Source organism: Malania oleifera, chromosome 3 (genome assembly GCF_029873635.1).
Source record: "Malania oleifera isolate guangnan ecotype guangnan chromosome 3, ASM2987363v1, whole genome shotgun sequence".
Lineage (NCBI taxonomy): Eukaryota > Viridiplantae > Streptophyta > Magnoliopsida > Santalales > Ximeniaceae > Malania > Malania oleifera.
Genome location: NC_080419.1, coordinates 93088649 through 93114429, shown reverse-complemented (window position 1 = coordinate 93114429; position 25781 = coordinate 93088649). Strand labels below are relative to the sequence as shown.

The following is a 25781-nucleotide window of genomic DNA, read 5'->3' as shown; positions in this document are numbered from 1 at the left end:
CAATATATCAAGTGACAAAAGGGGAGAAAGATTATAAAGAGGATGAGAATGATATAAAATTTCTTTTTTCTTTAAATACTCACATTAATTAACAATTTGAAAATACTAGTTTGATGGGAAAAATTTTATTTTAATAATATTAGTAATGTGATATTTATGTTCTACATTTTTCAACTCCATCCTTCTTTCTTTTTGAACTATTTTATATTTGTGTTATTCGTATGTCTTATGTGCCTAATAGATTAATGGAATGTATAATGTATTTTGTTTTATTAATTAATTTAGCACACATAAGAATTTATCACAGATAAGAACAATAAAAAATATAAATATGCACACATACATTATTTTTCTATCAATGGTGGTTTAAAACAAATGTAAACTTGTTGCCCTTATCAAATAACTTAGTTGCTCAAGCTAAACGATCCAAAATACTCTAAAACTTTTTCTCAAAAGAGTTAAATGCTTAAAACATGCAAGTACACTAATATGCACAAGATTGTGCTTGCTTCAAAAAAAATTCATGGCTGTTACACCCGCTTCCCGTTATGTAACATCCGCTACTCCCACTTCCCGCTACACCTGTTATTGTTACGTTACGCTACCCGCTACCGCGATTTAAAACCATGAGATGGATGCACATGCATGGGTCTCAGCCAGCACATGCTGGGAACAATTACACCTGTGAGCATAGGCTGTGAGTCAAGTGCATAATAATAATAATAATAATAATAATTTTTTTTGTTATATTTGATCCTTATAAAATGGAGTGTGTACAAGGAAGCAAAGGAGAATATGAGGTATCTCTCTTGGTGTTTAGCCATGAAAATGAGGCCATTCTGCACAGTTGTGTTTCTGGTTTGCTTCTATTTTTCTATGCTGGGTGTTTTGGGAGATGTTGGGACAGCATCTTCTTATGGTCCTCCATATTTGCGTATGTGTATTCAGCCCTACTCTTTAATTTGCATCCTAACTATTAACATGGTAAACATAGATAAAGTGAAATGCTTAAATACTAAAATGGCCGGCCTTTTTAACTCTGTATCGTGTCAATGAAGCAACCAAATGCTATGGTTACAGACAGGATCCATTCCCGCCGCAAAACCTCTTTGCGAAGGTTAGTGATGGCCCGTGGGACAATGGCGCAGCATGTGGTCGGACATACCGCCTGCACTGCTTAAGCGGCAACAAGAAGCCATGCAAAGGTGGCGCTATAGACGTGAAAGTGGTCGATTTTTGTGAAACTCCATGCGCGTCCATATTTGTCATGTCGAACGATTCATTCGGAGTCATCTGCAAAGACCCCAAAGCAAAAATCAACATTGAATACATACAGTAAGTTCCGTTCCCCAATTCCATCTTTCGCACTTTGTATGAACACATGCATGCATGCAAAACATACACTAAGTAGCATACAAATGCCTAGCCTAATTTGGACTCAAAATGATTGTAGGATTTAATGGGAGGATACGTTGTAATGCTTGCATTTGTTTCCGTTTCCGAATTCTCACCATAGCTAGCACAGAAGGATGGGATGCTTTTCGCTGGTTGGTCAACTTGTGCTGCAAATGAAATAAAAAAAGTTTGAAGGCACATCTAGTTTTTCTAATAAACCTTTTATTTATATAGCCTTACAAGAGACATATATATCAAGTGTTCATTATTTTAAAAAATAAAAGGAACAGCAGGTTACAACATTGACAATGCATAATCAAACTAATTGATCAAATATATGGAGGAGATTGAAAATTATATATATATAAGGCGGTGGATAAGTAGAACAAATCTACCGGTCAAGATGAAAGTTGAGATTGAAATGTGCTTTATTTGATCATTCTCAAAGATTTTGTTGTTGCTACTGGATACAAGGATGAAGAAAACGAACTCCCTCCAAGTATAAAGGTGTCTGCATTTCAATCAAGTGGGAAACCTATATAGATAGTTCATTTATCAGGAAAACGAAAGAAAAATTGAGAAAAAAAAATTCATTTTCCATGACATTTTCTCTCTATCTAAATGCTATTAAAAATAAAAAGTTGTTTTAATATGAATTAAAATATAAAAAAAATTAAATGTTAATCATGCATATAATTCAAAATTTCAACCATTGATTTGATTTGATTTTTTTTGTTTTCTATCTCATTTTTTAAATTTATTTATTTTTGAATGAAAATCGATATAATTGTATACTATGTTTTGTCTAAATTTACATAGATTTAAATTTAAGATGTATATTGTTGGCTCCAAATGCAGAGTTAATGTTTTTGTTTTTTTTCTATTATATTCTTTGCTTTCATATGAGAGAGAGAGAGAGAGACGGAGGCAGACAAGGGTAGCTTTGGAGTATCTATCTCCCATGTGATCTAACTAGTGTTTACCCTTCTTTATGTTGTGGTCAGTAAAAATAAAAGGTAAGTGGGCAGTCAATGTTGAAAAGCAAGTATGATAAACTCCTACAAATGAAATTTCTTCCGTCACTTTCTTGGCCTGCATGTGCTGGATCTACTCTATAATTCCCTTCATGAATGTTAGGTTAGCATTGTTTCATGTGCTTTTTCAGTATTGGGTTTTGTAATCTGAATACCTATTATTAATTGTTCTCTCTATGCTGATGAGATTTTTTTTCTTCAATGAATAATTAGATTTATTGAAGGATGAAAAATACCCAAATATTGTGTTTGCGAACCTAGATCTCAAACCTTAGATTTGGATTTAAGTGTCTCCAAACATAGGAAAAAAGTGTATGGAGAGGGGAAGTCATGACATTTGGACCAAATAGTTGTATTAAGAGAGAGAGAGAGAGAGAGAGAGAGGCAATTAACATTAATATCAAGCTTTTTTTATTATTATTTTCACTCCTCTTTAACATTTGAAGTGTGAAGTATGTGTTTCTAACTTGCCATGTGTTAGCTTATTAGACATGTTAGTCACACACGCGAATATAAGGCAAAACACTAGGAAAAATACACTCGTAAGTTAATTAATTAATTAATTTTGAAATCACAAAAAAAAAAAAACCAGACAAAAAAGTGCCACCTAAATTCTTTTAATTTTTTAAACAAAAAGTTATTTTTTAATTTATTTTTTTAAAAATCATATCTGATAAAAAGAAAGTGAAGATCAACATAGTCAACAAATCAAGTGAGGTGCTATCAAGCGGATAAAAATATATATGAAATAGGTTGGCTTGGTCTCAAGTGCATCGATAGTCTATTGACAAAATAAAACAAACTTATTTTCCTTTCCTTTCCTTTCTTTTTTTGCCAGGTGAAATCTTTAAACTAATTTTCCATTATATTTTCCTTCAGCATTAAATTTTACCAAAAACAAAAATTTGAATTTATATGATTAAAAATTAAGAAAAACTAAAAATAATAATGTGTAAAATTAAAATTTTATTTGTAAACTTGGCACGTTTTCATTTTCTTCGAAAACCAAACATGAAAAAGTGGACACCTTCATATTTCCTTTCCTTTCTTTAAGATTTTTCAAGTTTCAAATATGACTATTAATTTTGCATAAAAAAAAATGAAAAAAGTAATAGAGAGAGTAGTGAGTTATGAATAATATATTAATTTACTAATTTATTCATACAAATTTTATTTTAATTTTAAACTTGCAATTGAAAGGTGATTTGGGCGTGTTTTGTTTGATGTAGCTGACCAAGAAGGGGGAGCATAGTCCCTTTGCACCCTCTCCCTGTGTTTTGTTTTCAAATAAGGCCTACTCATGTATCCAAACATCCAATGAAGCAATTTGATGAAAGTATTGATGCAGCAACTCAATTAAATGTAGCCAATTCAATTCAATCTAATTGACTCCAATTCTATTATGTAAACCTTGACCACATCACACACTTCTGATCTAACTTGTGGACTCGTTCTTTTGTGGTTATAAGAGAATTTAGCTAAGACGCTTCAAGAATTTTGAACAATCAAGACAACGTTGAGCCCAACAAATAAGAATTGAATATTTGGCATATGCTACCATTTTGGCAAAAATAGATGAAACCCCATTAAGGCAAAAAGCTAAACCAGCACCACTATGATTTTCAAACAATTTTAAAAAAAAAAAAAATGACAAAGAGGACATGTTGAGAGTTGCCCCTTCTAAATTAATAGTAGAGTTAATGCTTATCTTTTCTAAAAAAATTAAATCAAAAATTTATAACAAATGTTTTGAACAATGATTTCCGAACTTAATTTCATGTAGATTTGAAAAAAAAAATTTTTAATATAATTTTACACTATATAATGTCCAAATCCATACAAATTCGAATCTAATATCTAAATTTTATGTTATCAGATGCTAGGAAAAGGAATAACTCATTTTCAACTTGATCATGAATTGTAGGGAAGCTAAAGTGGAAAAAGTAACACTTGGAAAATATATTTTAAAAATTAAATCACCAATGATCAATTAATATCAAAAGTTCCACGCAATACATTTAGATAGTGTTTATTAATGTGGATCTTTTTAAACTTAAATTTGAATTTTTTTTCCTGAATTTTAAAACATTAATTACTAAATAAATTGAAAACATTTCCTTACAAGATATCGCACCACAAATTAATATTTAAACATGTCTTTTTCTATATACTAAATACACGTGAGACATTCAAACTTATCTGCTCTATATTCTTCAAAGAATGCACGCACCTACCTACAAATCCAGAAAAAGAAAAATTATCAGAACGCTGACCAACCCAATAATGGGTATAGTAGTCCAAGAAGAAAATACGCAGTTGTGCTTTATTACTTGATGCCCAGTTGCAAAATACGCAGTTGTGCTTTATTACTTGATGCCCAGTTGAGTTAGAACTTTAGACCGATGCATGAAGTCTAATATTTTGGCCACAAGGCAAAATGCAGTTGTGCCTCTCTAGAAAACCAAATGGACGTCAGTGGGATGACCTCTTTCACATACAGCTGCCCTAAGATTTTCATTTCATTGGCACCGGCCAACTAAAGGCACAATGACGACTATGATGATTGCGATGAGAGAGAGGTTCCCAATTAGAGTATAAATTAGGATGCAAAGGAGAACAAGAGGTATCTCGGTGTTTAGCCAAGAAAATGAGGCCATTCTGCACAGTTGTGCTTCTGGTTTGCTTCTATTTTTCTATGCTTGGTGTTTTGGGCGATGTTGGGATAGCAATGCCTTATGATCCTCCATATTTGCATATGTGTATTCAGCCCTACTCTCCAATTTGCGTCCTAACTGTTAACATGGTAAACATAGATAAAGTGAAATGCTTAAATACTAAAATGGCATGCCCTTTTAACTCCTTACTGTGTCAATGAAGCAACCAAATGCAATGGTAAAAACCGAGATCAATTCCTAGAGAGTGGCTTCTTTGTGAAGGCTAGCGATGGCCTGTGGGACAATGGCACAGCATGTGGTCGGAGATACCGCCTGCGATGCATAAGCGGCCCAAAGCACCCATGCATAGGCGGATCTATAGTAGCAGTAGTGGTCAATCTTTGTCGAAAAAGTCCATGCCCGGCCACGCTTGTCCTGTCGAGGAAAGCATTTCAAGCCATCTCCAGGTTCCCCAATACAAAAATCAGCATTGAGTTCGTACAGGGAGTTCTGTTTCCCACTTCCCTCTTTCGCACTATGTATGAACACATGCATGCATGCAAAACATACACTAACTAGCATACAAATGCCTAGCCTAATTTGGACTCAAAATGCTTGTAGGATTTAATGGAAGGATACGCTGTAATGCTTGCATTTTTTTCAGTTTCCGAATTCTCACCATAACACAGAAGGATGGGATGCTTTTAGCTGGTTTGTCAATTCATGCAGCAAATGAAGTAAAAAAGTTTGAAGGCACATCTAGTTTTTCTAATAAACTTTTTATTTATGTAACCTTAAAAAATAAAAAGAACAGCAGGCTACAACATTGACAACACAATCAAACTAATTGAATATATGGAGGAGATTGAAAATCAAATATATAAAGGTGGTGGGTAAGTAAAATAAATTTACCGGTCAAGATGAAAGTTGAGATTGAAATGTGCTTTCTTGATCAATCTCAAAGATTTGCTGTTGCTACTGGAAACAAGGATGAAGAAAACGAACTCCCTCCAGGTATAAAGGCGTTTGCATTTCAATCAAGCGGGAAACCTATATAAACAGTTCACTTGTCAAAAATTATATCAGCAGTAACTTCAATTAATCTTTTAGGGTTAGTTTCAATCAAGGATTTTGAGTAAGAAAGGAAAATGAAAGAAAATTGAGAAAAAAACTCATTTTCCATGATATTTTCTCTCCATCTAAATACTACTAAAAATGAAAATTTGATCTAAGGTGATTTAAAATAAAGAAAAAATAAATGATAATCATGCATAAAATTCAAAATTTTAACCATTTATTTGATTTTTTTTTTTTTTGTTTTCTTTCTCATTTTCCCTTGATAACCAAACTTTAAAAAGTGGATTCCTTCATATTTCTTTTCCTTTTCACCCCATCTCTCAAATTTTAATATTTGTCTAAGGTCATGCCCATATATACTGACTAGAGAGAGAGAGAGAGAGAGAAGAGCAAGGTCTTAAATTTCAATTTCGACTAAAATTTTGAAACTCCGTGGAAATTTTTTATTTCGATTTCGATTTGAAAAAATAATGAGAATTAGTAGTAAAGCATGGAATTCTTTGTGAAACTTAAGAAATGGTTAACATAATAATGTAAGTTTAGGACAAATTACAAGTTAAATACATCTATGTTGTGTATGAGGTGGAAAAGTTGTAATATAGCATGTGTATCAAACATATTTGTAAGATAATGTATAGTAAACATATTCAACTAACACAAATAAAAATCATAAATCATCTAAATATTATTTATTATATAAATAATGATAATTTAGAGATAAATGGTTAAATAAAATGCTGCTATAAGTTTATTTTTTTATATAATTTCAAAAGTATTTGTAATAATATTTTGTTTCGATAAAAATAAATAAAATAAATTAAGAGAGAAATTTCACTTCACCCCTAAATCTCTTATTTGAATTCTAAGGAAATTTCATTGTGTAGTTAAAATTTCGACAATTTTTTGCTAAAATTTGTGACAATTTTTGCCACAAGTACTTGGATTGAGATATTATACATTTCTAATAGGAGTTTCCCTGCCCTATATATATGTAACCCTATGGGGTTTTCCATTGAAGCAATAACATAGTTCATAATCTTTGGCTAATTTGGATCTGGACTCAATCCCAATTGATTTGGGAATCCTGAAACATTAAATAATAGGGCAAAAGACATTCACTTCCCCTAAGATTTGCCAAAAAGACAAGAACCTCCCCTGAGGTTTTAATAATCCCACATACCTCCCCTCAAGTTTGAATCTATGGACACTCCTACCCCCTTATGTCAACTTTTTGTTAGTATTCAACATCGACCCTTAGGAGCTGCTAGCTTCCTACAAGTGATTTTTTTTTTTTTCCAGTTATGCTGTCAACCATCTACCCACAGGTTGCTGAATTTTTTACTCTATTATTTGAAATTTACTTAAAATATTTTTTTTTTCTAATCATGGGTAAAAATTTAGGAAATTTGATGGGAGTTGTAACTATTGAGTCAATGAGGGCCAAAAATTTATTATTTTTGTTTCGATTTGATATGGATGTAAAATTGAATAGAGATGTCTCTTTTGTTTTGAAGATAGACAACGTGAAGTGAGCTTAAAAAGGGTAAAGAAGGGGAAATTTTTCAAAGACAAACGAACCATGTTACGATATCTAATGAAGGGCAAAAAGGAAAAAATATACATATATATTTTCAAAGGCAAATTGTACAGCATATAATTAAGGGCAAAATAGGTAAAAAAAAATTATTTTTAAAGGCATCACATCAATAAGGGCAAAAAAGGAAGGAAAAAAAAAAAATTCAGCCACATCATGTATAGGAAGTTAGTAGCTCTCGAGGGTTGAGGGCATAATTGAAAAAATATATATATTATTTCTTAAATTTCCAATTGAATATTAACAAAAAGTTGACATGAGGGAGTATGGATTATAGATTCAAACTTAAGGGGAGGTCTGTAGGATTTTAAAAACCTTAAGGGAGGTCTTTGCCTTTTTGGCAAGCCTCAGGGGAGGTGAGTGTCTTTTACTCTAAATAAAAATCCCAACATTAAATAATACTAACATTAAATAGAATTCATTGGGAATCCTCACATATTATATAGAAATCCCAACATTAAATAATCCTAACATTAAATAGATTTCATTGGGAATCCTCACATATTATATAAAATTCCCAACATTAAATAATCCTAACGTTAAATATAATTCATTCGCAATCACAATAGATTAATTAGAAATCCCAATTGATTTCAGAATCCTAGCATTCCTGCCTCTTTTAAATCAACCTTGCCCTTAAAGCTCAGCAGAGCAATAAACCCCAAGAATATCTCCACTTTGCAGCTATATGCACAATGACTAGAATCTCTTTGTCATACATGCAAATGTGCATTGGAAAGAAAGTCTTACTGGTAAAAGCAATGGGGTGTCTGTCTTGCATTAAAACTACACCAATGCCAACTCCTGGTGCATTATATTCAATGATGAACACCTTGTTAAAATCTAGCAAGGCAAGAACTAGTGTGGTGGACACTATGTGTTTAAGCTTGACAAAGGCTTCTTCAGCTTCCTTATTCCATTTCAATGCATCCTCTTTTAGTAGAGCACTCAATGGAGCACTAACCTTTCCATAATCCTTGACAAACATGCAGTAGTAACTAGTCAAACCCAAAAATTCTCGCACCATTTTATTGTTTGTGGAATAGGCCACTCTACCACCACTTGTAATTTAGAAGGGTCAACTAAAACACCTTGGAAAACAATATGCCCAAGGTATTCCATGTGCAGTCGAGCAAAACTACATTTAGATTTCTTGGTAAATAGATGATGCTCAAAAAGAGTGGTGAGTACAATTCGAAAATGAACTAAATGATCTGGCAATAGAGGAATGCGGTGATCATGTGTTCGCTGAGGTGGCAATCCCTATGGCTCTGCAAATAGGTCAGAAAATTCTGAAATAAGAGAGACTAGCCCTTCATCCTAGCTAGATTGATGTTGTAACTCTTCTAGTGCTCGAAGTTGTACTAGGCAACCATGTTGCTCCTTTTTAAGGAGCTTCTCCATACAATAGCTTGAACCCGTAGTGACATGACTACAGCGTTTGCCTTTAACAGTAATTCTATGGCCACTCATGATGAACTTCATAACTAGTCTAGAGAAACTCCAAGCTATATCACCTCAAGTGCTTAACCATTCAATACCCAAAACCACTTCATAGTCTTCTAGTGACAGAAAAAATAAAAAACAAACCCATGATTTTGCGTAGCAAGTTTAACCTTCGGACACTTGCTCTGACATGTCAAGGTCTTTCCATTTGCAACCTTCACATCAGTTTTTTTTTTTTTTTACATTGCTCCATTAAACAGGCTAGTTGTTTAGCAATTTTAGTATCCATAAAATTATTAGTGCTACCCGTATCAATTAAGATAGCAATAGGTTGGCGTTTTAGGAAGTCACTAATTTTCATGGTTTCAAGATTAGCACAACCAACTAAAGCATGAATTGAAGAAGTGATTTAGATTCATCATTATCATCAAATCTATACCTTCCTGATCTAAATAATGGGGGTCATCCTCAACCTCTTCTGGCTCCTCCACTGGTTTAATCATGAAAAATCATCCATTTTTTGCACTGGTACTCTCTATTCCACTTTTCATCACAACACCAACACAAACCTTTGCTGCTTAAGTTCCTCTTGAGTCCATTATTTGGAAGGAGGATTGTGAGGAGCAAATGGTGTGATAGTGTTGTTAACATTATGCTTGCTAATGGTCTTGCTAGAGTGATTTCGTTTTTCTCCCAACTTCTCTTCTTCTAAATGTACAAAGGAAATTGCAACGGTCATAATCTGTGGTTGACGCACTTTGACTTCACATCAAAGGCTAGGTAGGAGACCATCAACAAAAGTACCCACTAGTTGGCTTTCATTCCAATCTTTAGTCTTGTTTGATAGCCACTCAAATAGTGTTTGATACTCCAAGATAGTGCTAGTTTGGCGTATTTTAGCAAGCTCTCCATTGATATTCTCATATTTAATGGGCCCAAATTGGACAAGGAATCCTGAAACAAATTCAACCTATGAAGGCATTCCATAATGAGCTTCAAACTAGTCATACCATTGAATAGCATTGTCATCCAGAAAAATAGAAGCAATATCAACTTTAGATATTTCTAGTGTTGTGAAAGAAAAAATATTTTTCAGCCCTAGAAACCCAACCGATAGGGTCATCATTGTCCCATCAAGGAAATTCCCCTTCATACGAGAAGGACCATGATCACACTCTCCTTGATAACCTCCTTCAAGCATGTACAACTGCTCCCTATGATTAGCTGATGTAGAGACATCATCTTCTCTCTTTATGGGAAGATGTACTTAGTAGTTTAGAGAGCGATGTCTGGATCCCTTCAAATTGAGACTTAAATATATTGCTAAGTTCAGCCTTTAACCTAGTTTCCTTCTGAGACTGCTGAATTTTCTGAAGCCATCGAGTATGATTGAAGATCAAGAATTTCAAGATCTTGTTTTTTTTCAAAGAGCTAACAGCATCCACAAGAAAACTGATTCTGATACCAAATCATAAGATCCTAGGGCTTTATCATGGAGAAATTAGGGAAACTTTAAGAAGTGAAAATAGTAAGATAAAGTAGGGTTGATCACTTCGAGGAGACCTACCTCCAAAATATCCAAAGGCTATAAATTATGTTATTGCTTTGATGGAAAAGCCCCACAGGGTTACATATATATATATATATATATATATATATAAGGAAACTCACTCCTATTAGGAATGTAAAATATCCCAATCCAAGTCCTTAATGGACTCAATCCCAATGAATTTGAGAATCCTAACACATAAAATAAAAATCCCAACATTAAGTAATTCTAACATTAAATAATATTCATTGGGAATCATAACAGATTAATTAGAAATCCCAATTGATTTGGGAATCCTATCATTAAATAGAAAACCCAATTGATTTGGGAATCCTAACATTAGTGCACAAAGAAAAACACAACAAAAGAATCTATCATTCCTCTCCCCCACAATTGTGAAAAACCAAAACCCTTTCCTAACCCAAAAAAATAAATGTGTATCAAGGAAAAAAGCAAAGCAAACCACTTATACATACTGATAACTTACACTCCACAAGACACAACTCTCCTCTCTACCTACATGGCAATAAGACCCCACTCATATAGACCTAATGTGAATATAATGATCAATCACAAAATAAATGACCAACGCTACAATATTTATACAATTATCTCCAAAGCCAAGACATAAGTTTGAAAAACAATACCTAGCATGCTTTGGAAGTTTAAGTCATACACATTATCCCACAAGGGGTCTTCAAGGAAGAAACTACCAAGTTGCAAAAGTTCAAACATGCATGTCTTGGAAAGACAAGCCCCAAACTAAAGCATAAACCCAACAATGAAGGACAAGAAGCAAAGCCTTGGGAAGATCTTTGTTGGAAAGTACTTGAGAAGAATTGGATCGATGATCGTTGGGTTTGGCTAGTAGTTTATTATGTGTTTAGTATTAACTAGTATATGATTATGTGTATTTTGGGGTTTGTAGTATTTGTGTAATTTAGGGGTTTGTTTGTAGTTTCATGTAATTCTAGGGATATATGTGCAATTTCATGTGAAGAAGCTTTCTTATAAATAGTTTGTGAAAGCCATGCTGCAAGCAATTCGTGTTAAGTTTGAATTTGAGAAGTGAATGTGAGTTTCCCCTAGTATCTCCTCTCTCCTCCCTTGCCCTTACTTCCTCCTTTCAATCACTTCTAATCTCTCCCATGACTACAAAACCTTGATGCTGCAGCCTGCATCATTTGGTATCAGAGCCAAACCACGATCTCATTCTTTCATTTTGACTCCCCCATCTTTCCCTTTCACTCTTCTTCTTACCCCTCTTCTTCTCCTCTCTCCTCCCTTGCCCTTACTTCCTCTCTTCAATCTCTTCTAATCTCTCCCATGACTACAAAACCTTGATGCTGCACCCTGCATCATTTGGTATCAGAGCCGAACCACGATCTCATTCTTTTATTTTGATTCCCCCAATCTTTCCCTTTCACTCTTCTTCTTCCCCTTCTGCTTCTCTTCTTCCTTCTCCCAAACTGTTCTATAATCTCATTCTCTCTCTGATTCTTCTCTACCTTGAAATTTCAGTTAAAAAAAAAAAGGGAAACAATTCTGAATTTTTCCTGAAATTCCAGACATGCCCCAATTTGTTCGAACAGCACTTTCCCAACCCCATTGTGCGACACCACCCATCCCATTGAAATCAGAACCCCCCACCCCACTGAAACCCTAGCCCCTGAACTTTTTTCACCATTGCCAGCCAAAAGAATTCCAGCCATCAACCCTCATGAATCCCTTGCTTCGGGTAATTCTCTTAACACATGCCATGACCACTAGATTCACCAACCCCTAAAATACCAGTATCCGAAGTTTCATCGTTGGCAGCGCATGCACTCCATGCACCAGCTACTGCAAGTGGGAGTGTCTGCCAGACTGTCCTCATGTTTCCAGTCTCAAGAAATTGCCCAGCCACGATTTTTTTGGGTTTTCTCTGCAATATTTTGACCTCCAAGGAGATATTTTGATTGTGGACACAATATTTTGCAAGCAAGCACGATAATTTGGCACAAAAATATAGAAATTGAAGAATTAGAGTACAATCAGCACTTTGGAGCACAGATTTGTCACTGCCAGCAATAACAAATCAGTTTGCATTGCTTTGTTTCTGAGTTTTCTTTGTGAATTTTTTTTCATTTCAGCATGACAATCAATATCAAAAGTGCACTGAAGATAGTTTTTGAGAAATTGGGAGTAAGGCTAGTGGGAAAATTGTGAGTTTTTGAGAAATTGGGAGTAAGGCTAGTGGGAAAATTGTGTTAAGCTTTTGGTGATATATAGTTGCAGTATATATAAATAAATCCAGCAATAGGGCGACAGCTTACTGAAAAAATGAATTGCTTTTTTCATCCCCTAAGCATAATATTAAGCCTTTCCACACCGTTCTTTAGTCTGGGAAAAGTATGCAAATTTATTTTTGATGGAAGATGTCCTATGAATGTGGTTTCTATTTATAGAGTCACTTGAATGCAACTTCATCTAGAATGGTAGAACCTCATCGAGAGCTTTATGAGATGTCTTGAATTGATAACACTATCTTACATGTTCATGAAAGAAGTTTAGTTCCTATCCAAATGGGTGACTATTTTGATAATGGTTGGTGTGATATCATACCCAAGAATATTGGCCATGTACTCCTTGGTTCTTGATTGGATGATTTGGGCGTAACTCAAGGATATGAGAACACTCATCTTCCAGTATAATTGGAAGAAAAATCATGTTGAAGCCTGCTCTGCCAACCAACTAAAACAAAGAATATGAGATTAGTGATCATGTCAAAGTTACTCAATTTAAAGACACAACAAGAAAAGAAGTCGAGTTTGAAGACATCCAAAATCTTTCAGGCATACCATTGTTCAGTTTGTCATTGTTGATGTGTTCATTGACACTAACTCCCAATTCAAGCCTGTGATACTGCCAATGGAACGTGGTTTCATTTTTCACTTAAGTGTTGGATCTCAAAGAGTCCAAGTTCGCTTCTTGCTTCAAATCCTCCAACATTTCAAAATTCAAGGCCGAATTTTTTCCAACTGGGAGACAAAAAGCAAGCCTTGGAAAGATCCTTGTTGGAGAATGCTTAAGAAGAGTTGGATTGATGATTGTTGGGATAGTTAGTAGTTTATTATGTGTTTAATATTAATTAGTATATGTTGTTTGTAATATTTGTGTGATTTAGGGATTTGTTTGTACAGGTATATATGCAATTTCATGTTAAGATTCTAATAACGTGTGAAAGCCATGTTGTAAGCAGTTATTATTGAATTTGAGAAGTGAACTTGAGTTCCCCCTTGTATCTCCTCCCTTCCCCTTTCTTCCTCTCTTCAATCTCTTCTACTGTCTCCCATGGCTGCATAACATTGATGCGGCCCCTGCATCACCTAATGCTAATAAATTAATCTTGAAAACAAGTTTGACACGAAATTGTGGCTGCGTCAACCAAACATTTATGCCCCATGGTTTAACTTCCAAACACCCTTTCTTCCTTCCATTTTTTTATTTTTCATTTTATTTTAGCATTCGAATAAGTTGGGTCCCCCCACATGGGCAGGACACCAATTCAACAATAGTTTCTTATAAAATTTCAAATATTAATCTCTTATCAATAAAGAAGTCACCTACCAAATTATAGTGCTGCCTAGATTACATCTAAAAAAACACTGAAAAATATGGAAATCCAGCTGGTGATCCTGCTAACAGGATTCCAGACATATTCAAGGTTTCTACAGCTTGTAAAGAGGTTCAAGTAATTAAATTCAAAGTGGATAATGAACTATTTCATGGCAGAACACAAAAGAAATTGGAAACATTACATATATAAAATTGAAATCCATTAATTACATGCTTGAACTCCATTGGTCATTGTGCCAAGATTAGCAGACTTCAGCAGGGTCAAATAGATTGACCTAGTTTTTTATTCAGAAAACTCTCAAGCATAGGAAGGTAAATATATAATGTGCCTTTGGCAGGACATTTAAGCATCTATTGACCCTGTATCACAATTATTGTTTCTATACAGCCAACTTCTTCATGAAATGAATAAAACATAGATCTTTTGAGAGTGCAGACAAAACCACTATTTTGTTTGCATAATTTAGAGCCTTGAAATTGGAGCCACCAATTCGACGGAAAGTTCTCTTTATTTTATTTTTTTGTGCAGGTGTGTGTGGCCCTCCCGGAGAAGAGGGGGGGGAAGGTGTCATATTTAAACCAATAGATTTGAAGTTAGAGTGTATATTCTCTCGGGACCCCAATTTTACATTATCATTTCAGGACAAAACCAGTCTTTCCAGATTCCGAAAAATTGGAATTTCAAAGCAAACAGAGAGGGCAACTAAAGTGGTCAAAATCAGGAATTATTAATCTATTAAAACTGGATGCAATTCAAATTCTCATGAACCATCGTTCAAGCCGCATCCATCATGGTAAAGCAAAACTCTATCTTCAATATCTGCTGATACAGAGAAACAAAAACCACTTACTGCACGACGGAAGGCAAACATCTCTTCTTGTCCTGACAATATGGATATTATACCAGCTGCTTCACCACCAGAGCTCACATTGCCTTCTGCTAAAACATTTCGGCGAAGCTTCCCACCTTCTATCTCCGTTTCAAACTGAAAACTGATGAAGAAAACACACTCACAAAGTGGTAATCACATACTTTAAACAGAAGGAATGCATTACTAGCTACAGGAGACCTGATAAAACCTTCCACGAGGGAAAAGCTTCGTCAATATTCAGAAAACTCATTTTTAAATTTACACGAAAAATTCAAAGTACGGCAATATAAAAGTCTTGAACACATCAGTAAAGCTGAACACTTGACAAATATAGAATATTTTAATACAGCTGTTGAGACCAATTATTAGACTGATTCACTAAAGGAACATGGGATTTAACATGACAAATAGTTCATTGCATTTGATCAATTGATACATACACAAAGGTCATGCTCACCTTGGCATCGTCTTTAATGATTGCAATTCTAATTTTAAATAAAGTTGCACACCATCACAATAAATTTGAGCACTATTACTATCCACATGGAAAAGCTCTGCAAATTAGAATTTTAAACTTTAACCTGATTTTTTTTTTAATAAAAAAGAAGCTATATTCGATAGAACGAAGGGAAGATACAATGTGAGGGGATAACGAGTCCACCAAAAGAAAACAAGAAAAACACCAAAGAAAAAGAAAAGGAAAAAACAAAAACAAAAAACACTAAACCACCCCTTTTCACATAACACTAGACAATGTAAATTAAGGAAACCCCTTTTCAATCCCTTCCCATCATAATCTATTGAACTCTTCAAATTCAATTCCCTTTGTCCTTTCAACTTTCGACTTTTGCCACCATCCATGCTCACTTCATTTCCTCCAAAATCAATCAACATTAAGCCCATTATAGCCAAAAGATCTTGAGCTTCTAAATCCTCCTTAGGAACCTCCTCCACAGATGAAGGCAAATTTCCATCCCTTAGCTGTAAATTGTGTAGGCAAAATTCCATTACTTCACTGCAAATTGTTAAGCAAACCATCATAATCAATACTCCCTCAAGTCCTTCTAACGGGGGTCAATGGACAAAAGATAAATCCCCTATCACTTCAGAAGAATCCGAAGCATACCCATATTGTCCTCAAATCTCATCCAACAAAAGCCCCCTGCCACAGTAAAACTCACTAATATCATCACTTTCTGAATATGAGAAGTCCCCATTTCTTAGCCTCTTTTTATTTACTTACCCCTTTACTACACCCAACCTCCTTAGCATGGGAAACTTCCACTATACTAAGCTCTCCTTTAGAGTCTGTCTTAAATATCTTTGCAACTAGTGTTGCCATTGGCTCACCATATTTTTCTCTCTTATCTTCAAGCACCTTCCTCATTTCAGCACCCATACAAGCCGCTCTCAAACGAGCATAAACCTTGTTTCCTGTAAATTTATTACCACAAAATACATGAGACTTCCTCCCCCCCTAAACACCACCTAATTTTTTACTCTTTTCCCCATCACTTCTGATCCCTCTTCAAAACTTGTTGCATTTTTAAAACCACAATTATGTTCCAAATCTCCTCTGCTGCTATTCTGAGTTTGTTCTGAAACTAGAGCAATTCGACTCATAGCTTGGAAATCAGTCGACTGGGAATGAAGTGTACTATCAGAGGGTATAGTGACCTCCTTCCCAGTACTTGGCTTCTGGGTTTTAGGAACATTATTTTGGGCCTGCCTATTTTTGGTTTCCAGCAAGTACCTACATGGACCACTATTATCCAAACCATAAGCTTGACTACCACCTTGGCCCATCTGCATGAAACCCAAAGGATGAGAACCTCCCTTTGAGCCCAAATCAGACTTTCCTAAAAATTGGACCTGGTCAAACAACTGGCTCATTTATTCAAAAAAGATTTATGACACAAACTGAGAAACACTTCGTGGAAGAATTTTCTTCATTTCATTCGAATAATACACAAAACATTAGCTATATACATCAACCCTAGCAACAGAAAAAAGAAAATTAACTAGGTTATATCAGATCCCATGATTTATGGGATATTCTAACAGAATAGGAAACTAACCAAATCAGCCTAATTCTAAGAATACAAGCTGTTATAGCTAACTATACACGTATAGAATACAAGTCATTAAACACGCTTTCCCACTCCCCCTCAAGCTGGGAAACAGGTATTTTCCATTCCCAGCTTGGATACTTAACTACTTAACCCCTTGGTAAGTACATCAGCAAGTTGGTCATGTGTTCTACATAAGGTGTACAAATCAATCCGTTCCCCAACTTTTCTTTGATGAAGTGTCTATCAATTTCAATGTGCTTTGTTCGATCATGCTGTACCGGATTATGAGCTATGCTGATTGCGGACTTATTATCACAATAAAGTCTCATCAGACCATCCCACTTAATCTTCATGTCTTCTAAGAATCTTCAACCAAAGTAGATCACTTACACCCTGAGCCATTACTCGGAGTTCTGCCTCTGCTCTAGACCAAGCCACCACATTTTGTCTCTTACTCCTCCACATCATTAGATTTCTGCCAAAAAAGGTGCAATATCCAGAGGTCGACCTCCTGTCAACAATCGACCCAGGATAAGCGGCATCTATGTATGCCTTAATAACTAAGCTTCCATTCCTTTTAAACAAAATACCTTTTCCTGATGTCCCTTTGAGGTGTAACACTCGGTGAGCTGCCTGCAGATGGACTTCCTTCGGGCTATGCATAAATTGACAAACAAAACTCATTGCATAAGCTATATCCAGTCATGTATGAGACAGATAAATAAGTCTTCCTACCAGGCGTTGGTACATTTCTCTATCTACTGCAGTCTGCAGCACCCTCCCCAGCCAAGTCCAAGATTAGGATCTATTGGAGTACTTGCTGGTTTGCAGGCAGTCTTGCCAGTTTCTTTGAGGACATCCGTAACATACTTCTGCTGAGATATAAAAATGCCCTGTCTAGAGTGAGCCACCTCGATTCCAAGAAAATATTCAGCCTCCCTAACGCCTTGATCTCAAACTCCTTATCCAAACACTGACTCAAAATCTATCGCTCCTTATCATCATCCCCTGTCACTATTATATCATCGACATATACCAAGAGGGTTGTGACTCCCCATGAAGGTGAGTGTTTAATGAACAATGTATCCCTTGGCTCTGTCTATATCCCATGGCCATCATAACTCTTGCAAACCATGCCCGTGGCAATTGTTTAAGACCGTACAAGGCTTTCTTCAGCTTGCACAGAGTATGAACAGCCAAATTATTCCCATAACCAGGCGGGACTTCCATATAAATTTCTTCCTCTAGCTCTCAATTCAAAAATGCAGTCTTGACATCAAACTGCTGCAAGTCCCAACCATAATTAGCTACTAGAGACAACAAGATTCTAACTGTGTTCATCTTCGCAACTAGAGCAAAAGTCTCTAGGTAGTCAATTCCATAGGTTTGAGTATTACCCTTGGCCACTAACCTTGCCTTGTATCTCTCTATTGATCCATATGCTCTATACTTCACAGTGTAAACCCATTTACACCCCACGGGTTTCTCTCTTGCCGGCAATTTCACCAACTCCCAGGTTTTGTTTTTTCCCAATGCCTCCATCCCCACATTTACAGCTTGTTTCCATTTCTCATTGGATAAAGCCTCGGATAAGGTGATAGGGATGACAATGTGTTTAAGCTAACAAGGAAGGATCCATGGGATAGTGAAAAATTTTTTAAGGACAAGAAATGTGAGAGAGGATATAAAGGTTGTTTTGTGCACTTTCTAGTTCCTTTTCTAACAGCAATGGGAAGACCTTGGTCATTAACCTGAGGTTCGGTTTCAGCTTGCAATGAAGGGTTGGAAATTGTTACCTCATTCTCAGGATCCGAGTTGGAGTCTCGAACTTGCACAGATTCAGGGACAGCCACCTTCCTCTTTGAAAACACTTGGTCAAATCTCCCATTCTCAAGAGCGGAAACAATTTTTTTCCTGGGGAATTTCGGGCACAGGTTTGGACATATGATTTGGCACAGGATTTGACATAGGCTCAGACATGAACTCAGACACAGGATTTGGCACAGGGGAACAAGAAACTGGTTTAGATACAGGAAGTGAGAGCAAATCAACTAAAACATCCCTATCCTCCCTATCCTTATCTTCTATTGTTGAACTCTCACCCTAAAGATAAGGAGTGGTGAAATAGGACTCTTGTTCATTGAAAGTAACATCAGCTGAGACAAAGAACTTCTTATACGGAGGATGATAACATTTATACCCCTTCTGAGTTGAAGAATAACCCAAAAAGACACATTTTAACGCCCTCAAATCTAGTTTGCCCTTACTTTAACTATGAATATGAACAAATGACACGCACCCAAATATCCTAGGGGACAAGATTATTTGTAGTGTGTACGTAAGGATAGAATGTTGAGACCATTTCCATTGGACTTTTGAATCCCAAGACTCTGGAAGGCAAACAATTTATAAGATGAGCGGCTGTAAGAACTACTTCCCCCCAAATGGATTTAGGCACATTTTTCTTGAACATGAAAGCTCGGGTTGACTCGAGAAAGTGACCATTTTTCCTTTCTGCTACGCTGTTTTGCTGTGAGGTATTGACACAAGATGACTCCTGTACTATCCCTTCCCTCTAAAAGTATGGGCTTAGGACTTGATTGAAATAATCCCTAGCATTATCCGATCTAAACCTTTTGATATCGACCCCAAATTGATTTTTAACCATAGAACAAAAATATGGGAGAACAGTACTGACATCAGATTTATGTTAGAGCAAGAAAAGCCTGAAAATTCTCAACATTCAAACTTTTGAATAAAGACGGAAACAGAATTTTAATGATTCTAAATGACATATGTCCAAGTCGGAGATGGTGAAGCCAAACTTTCTCTTTATTGGACGAGTCCATGGCCTAGGAGTTGGCAAAGGTTTCACCCAAGACATTCAATCCAAAAGAGGTAGAAAACTCACCTGAATATGCCAACGAACAAGTACTTGAAGGTTTGTCAAGATTCCCAATGAGATCTCACCCTTTCGGCCTCTTCTTTGTTGAGACCGCCTAACTCCTGTGGTGCTGCTTCATTTTGCTATACTGCAGCAACACGAGACTGACCATTGTTCCTTGGCTGCTCTCCTTTCTGTCCCCACTCTATGCTTGGAAGTTTTCCATGAAATTTCCAACACCGTTCACGAGTATGGCATGCCTTCTTACAATAAGTGCACCACAAGTTGTCCTTGTAATCACAGTTCTGGGCCTTTGGCTGACCAGGTCTCCCATTTTCAAAAACTGGTGCTCATTCCTTATTTGTGACTGAATTATTGCCACCACTAGCCACCATAGCCGAGTTGTCCATGTTTTGTGGTTCAAGCACTAGACCTCTTTTGCTTTCCTCGCCTCGAATCAGTGCCACCAACTCATTAAAACACGGAACTTCCTGCTTGCCGAGAATTTGAATCCTCACTAGATCAAATTCTGGATTAAGTCCAACAAGGAAATCATAGACTCTATCTTGCTCGATGAAATCCTTTAGAACAGCAGCATCTTCAGGTCACTTGGTTTTTATCACTCTATAATGATCAAGTTCTTGCCAAAATGATTTCAATTGGTTGGCATATTCAGTAACATATTTACTCCTTTGTTTTGCTGCAATCGTTTTCACCTTCACCTCATATACTTGAGCCACATCTCTAGCTTCTGAGTATGTCTGTTGAATTGCATCCCAAATATCCTTGGTAGTAGCCAAGAACATGCATGTGTCACTAATCTCAGGAATCATAGAATTCCACATCCACGCCATAATCATGGAATCTTCTTCATCCCATGCTTCAAAACAAGGATCTCCTGGGGCCCCATACCCATACCTTCAGCACGGCACGGACAAGTTGAGACCATTTGAGGTAGTCTTTTGAGCCTATATGCTGCCTGGATATTTTGCAATTGCCTTGGTTGTTGGGATCAAACAATCTCCTCCGATTGTGTTGTAGGGGTCGTCTTTGCAACCTCCGACATTCTTCATGAACAATGATCTCTTGGCGATTAAGGCTGGTCACTCGAAACGGAAACCACCAGCAATGAAGGCTGGCTAAGGTAGAAATAAGAACACAAACTACTCTAAGAAATTTCAGCAATGAAGGCTGAAAAGAAAAAATGCAAAAATACTCTGTTTTTTAACTAAAAACAGGGTACAAAGAAGCAGCAGTATGGTCTCAGCAATGAAGGCTGTGTGAAGAGGTTTTTAATCCCAGAAAAGAGCTTTAGGCTCTGATACCATGACACAAACTGAGAAACACTTCATGGAAGAATTTTCTTCATTTCATTCGAATAATACACAAAACGTTAGCTATATACATCAACCGTAGCAGCAGAAAAAGGAAAATTAAATAGGTGATATCAGATCCCATGATTTATGGGATATTCTAACGGAATAGGAAACTAACCAAATCAGCCTAATTCTAGTAATACAGGCTGTTACAAAATTTCCTAAAATAGCTAACTATACACGTATAGAATACAAGTCATTAAACACGTTTTCCCACAATTTTCCTTCATTTTCTATAATTTGGGCCAGGTCTAAAACCAAAAAAAATCACCCGGCCCATTCCTCTTCGCAGTCTCCTCCCCAGAAGTAGCCCTAGCTGCACCTGAGAAGATCGCCACTCCTGCCAAAACCCTAGCTTCCTTGCCATTCTGATCAAATGATTCTGGTCGGTCTGTGAGGGATCCTAACTTCAAAACTCCTGGATCCTTCAACTGCATCACACCTCCACACTGACAACACTGATCTTCTCTCACAACCACCATACCCTAATTTCTATAACAAGATTGATTACACGACCCACACTTTCTCCCTTCTTACCTCCCTGCCCCACCAGACTCCACAATCAGGGATGTCACAAGTCATCTGCAACTACAGCTTCAGATTCCTTCCGAAATTCCTCCACAATCTCGCAGAATCATCCGCAAAGTTTTGCCACCCCTCACCCTTTGGCCGGCCGGGAATGAACACTGAAAATTTCCTTCCTTTCCATCCCAACCCTACTCCATAAACTTTCCCATCTTCATCCAGACTGATTGTTCATCAATCATTGTATAACTCACTAACTTTTGTAATGCGCTTAACCTATTTGCCTCCCTTGCTAAATATACGTTGCCTAAGGAGGTGTAATAAATGGATTACATTGCTTTTCAGTTTATTAAGTGACTTGTGTGTACTTTCATGTTTGCTTATTGCTTCCATTTACCAACTGTTTGATGGTTGTGAATTCCTACATGCATTGAAACCACAATTTACTTTGGGCTGACTAGTTAAGCTAGTGTACTACAACTAAAGCTGCATGGCCCTTGACACTCAGCCATGAACTTACCATGACCCTCAATCATGAACTTACTATACCCAATAATAACTAATTTTCATGACACATGTTGGCCATTGACTACAAAATAATAAATCCTCCCACCAAACATTCATTGCCACTTATTGCAGATTTCCTGTTTCTTCTCCATTTCTAGCATGGTAGATGGGATAGGAAATTAGTGAATTAGTTTGATCCAAAGTCTTAAATTTCGATTTCAACTCAAATTTCGAAGCTCCAAAAGTACGATAATTTCAATTTCGATGTCAATTTCGATTTCGACTCAAATTTCGAAGCTCCAGAAGTATGAAAATTTTGATTTCAATGTCATTTTCAATTTCGATTTGAACAAATAACGGAAATTAGTAGTAAAACACGGAATTCTTTGTGAAACTTTAGAAATGGTTAACAAACATAACAATATAAGTTTTAGGACTAATATATTACAAATTAAATACATCTATGTTTCGTATGAGGTGGAAAATTTGTAAAATAGTACGTGTATCAAACATATTTGTAAGATAATATACATTAAACATATTCAGTTAATACAAATGAAATTTATAAATCATTTAAATATTATTTATCATACAAATAATGATAATTTAGACATGAATGGTTAAAAAAAATGTTGTTGTAAGTTTATTTTTTCATACAATTTCAAAAGCACTTGTAATAATCTTTTGTTTCGATAAAATAAATTAAGATAGAAATTTCACTTCACTCCTAAATTTCTCATTTGAATTCTGATGAAATTTCATCGTGTAGTTAAAATTTTGACAAGTTTCACTAAAATTTCGAGATTTCGATAAATTTCAAATGATTCGTTGAAATTTTGACAGAAATTATGCAATATGGAAATTGATTGTCATTTCGATTTTGAGGGTGACGGAAATCAGAAATTTTGACAATTTCGTGGAAATTTAAGACTATGTTTTGATCCCAATTCCCAATGTCATCATGACGGCCAAGCAAACTTCGAGAATCAAAGAGAGGCTGCCTTCAAGATGGACCTAGAAATTCTATCCAGAAAATCAAGAGATCATCTTACACATCCAGCAAAAACATAAAAATCTCATGAAATGGTCTGTTTACTAGCAGCGACACTCTTTGCAGAGCCTGAAAATGAAGTTTGCTTAACAAATCTTCATGAACTTCTTGAAAATTCCCATGATTGAAAATTAATTTAAATTTGCACGAATTTTGAAAAAAAATATTTAATAAGGCAGCAATGCGGAAAGGCATAAGCAGGATGTGTCAAATTCTATCACGTAAAAAAACTGACTTGCTTGAGAAGGTTTATAATCACAAGTAAAACACTTGCCTCTCTAAATCAAAAAGCGCTCCCTCTTCAGTTCCCTGAAAGAGATTATCAATAGAAGACGCTGCAGAACAAAATAGACAGCAATGATGATTGTACAACTCATCAACGAGGGTGATAAACCTCCGTGCCTGGTAAAGAAAACATGCTGATCATTAGAATGGCAATAAATGTACAATATTCACATAGTGAAGCAATTTTCCAATAGTTGATCATATGGAGTGAAACTTAGAAATAATGCATATATACACATCTATGCTAGTGTATGAGGTATATAAAACTATGTACCCAACTAAGGAAATTTAAATTCCATAAGTGATTTAATATAATCCTATACAAACTCTTATTATCCTAGACCTAATCTTTTGATAATTTAATTCGTTTCATTGAAAGGATACGATATACCTATTTTTTTATTTATTTTTAATCCTATCCATTTTGACGTCTAACCAAGCTGATGTGTACATTAATTAAACTCAGCTAGTTACTTACTCCATTTACCACCTAACTTTCTCAGGCATAAATTTTTTTGCATGTTCCTAGAGTGTGCATGTGTCTGTATATTGTTTTCAAGTGGTGGATGTGCATTTCTATCTTTGTGCGCACACACACTTGGCTTGCACTATTTCCAGATCTCATTTGTGAATCAGTGATTCCGACTCAGCAGTGCTAAATTTACAACCACTGGGTAACATTGAAAACAAGTTATTGAATGGTAAGTAGTACTTTCCGCAGAAAATCTTATATCAAATGTCTTCGTTTAATTTCATGTTGTCAATATTCACCCAACACCAAAACTGGCAAAGAACTGAAGTTACCTGCATCTCATTTGGAAACAGAAACTGCCTTTCAGCACAGAGGGCACTGTTTTGGTTGATTGATTCTTCAACCAACAGTATCTCAAATCATATTTAAAATGGAGAGAGACATCTGTGATGATTGCTTCATATTTTTTGTAATCACTAACATTACTGGAAATGTAATCACTGGTAATGCTTTGGTTGATTGGTTCTTCAATCTCCCATATTTACAATCATATTTTGAATGGAGAAGACATCCATGATGATTGTTTCATTTTTATGTAACAAGTGACACTACTGGAAATGGAATCAGTACTAAAAAAGAAAAGCAGTGGTACCTTGTCACGAATACGCATACTCATCACAGGAATGTCAGATATAAAGACAGTATGGTAGTTTTTTGCCAATGCAATGTAGTCTGCTGCTCCAACCTGATGACAATGAGAATTAAGGTAATGACTTCAAGGAGAGAACAAGGAACAGTGAGGCAACAATAATATTCATAATAATAAATCCATGAATCAAATAACTTAACAAGCTGAATTAGAATCCAGCCATCTTATGGTGTTCATGACTTCATTCAACAAGAGAAGCATAAGTTGTGAAGATTCATGAGTAACTATGATCATCCTGTGGTGAAGATGAGCCTTGCCATTCTTTCTCAATTCACAATTTTTTTCACTACCTGTATGAATCTTCTTTCTTCTACGGTTCTACTTTATTCTAGTCTAGCACAAGCTGTTTTTATTTCCCTTATTTTTTCTTGGCACATTCTAGATCAACTAGAAGATCATTTAGGCACTGACCATGAGAGAGAGAGAGAGAGAGAGAGAGAGAGAGAGGAGCTTGAAGCAGAAATATGTAAGATCATAAAAAAATTTACAAACTTGAGTAAAGGTTAGTATGGATAATACCGGTTGGCCACATAAATAATCAAACTTGAAACGTGCAACTCCATTACAGCTTTCAGGAACCTCCAACTTTCTGATTTAAAATGTATGTCACTAAGTAGGATCAAGTACAACTGTACAAGAGCAGGCTAAATATCATTAAATT

At 35.8% G+C, this 25781-nt stretch overlaps 1 protein-coding gene across 7 annotated transcripts in view; it reads right to left on the bottom strand.

The window, feature by feature from the left end:
* Positions 1-4471: 4471 nt before the first annotated feature.
* LOC131152068 (uncharacterized) overlaps positions 4472-25781 on the bottom strand; it is a 45606-nt gene continuing 24296 nt past the window's right edge. For 2 of the 7 annotated variants that reach the window (XR_009135835.1, XR_009135839.1), the window contains exons 10-16: positions 25640-25709; positions 25064-25156; positions 23929-24056; positions 15219-15360; positions 13354-13482; positions 5996-6133; positions 4472-4663 (exon numbers count right to left, since the gene is read on the bottom strand). Coding sequence is in view for 2 of the 7 variants with exons in the window: in XM_058103673.1 (XP_057959656.1) it covers positions 6059-6133; positions 13354-13482; positions 15219-15360; positions 23929-24056; positions 25064-25156; positions 25640-25709 (637 nt within the window). In the remaining 5 variants the exon portion in view is untranslated. Of the gene's footprint in view, positions 4664-4759; positions 5222-5846; positions 6134-13353; positions 13483-15218; positions 15361-23928; positions 24057-25063; positions 25157-25639; positions 25710-25781 lie in introns of those variants that run through there. The other 5 variants (XR_009135836.1, XR_009135837.1, XR_009135838.1 and 2 more) reach the window with 5 other exon arrangements.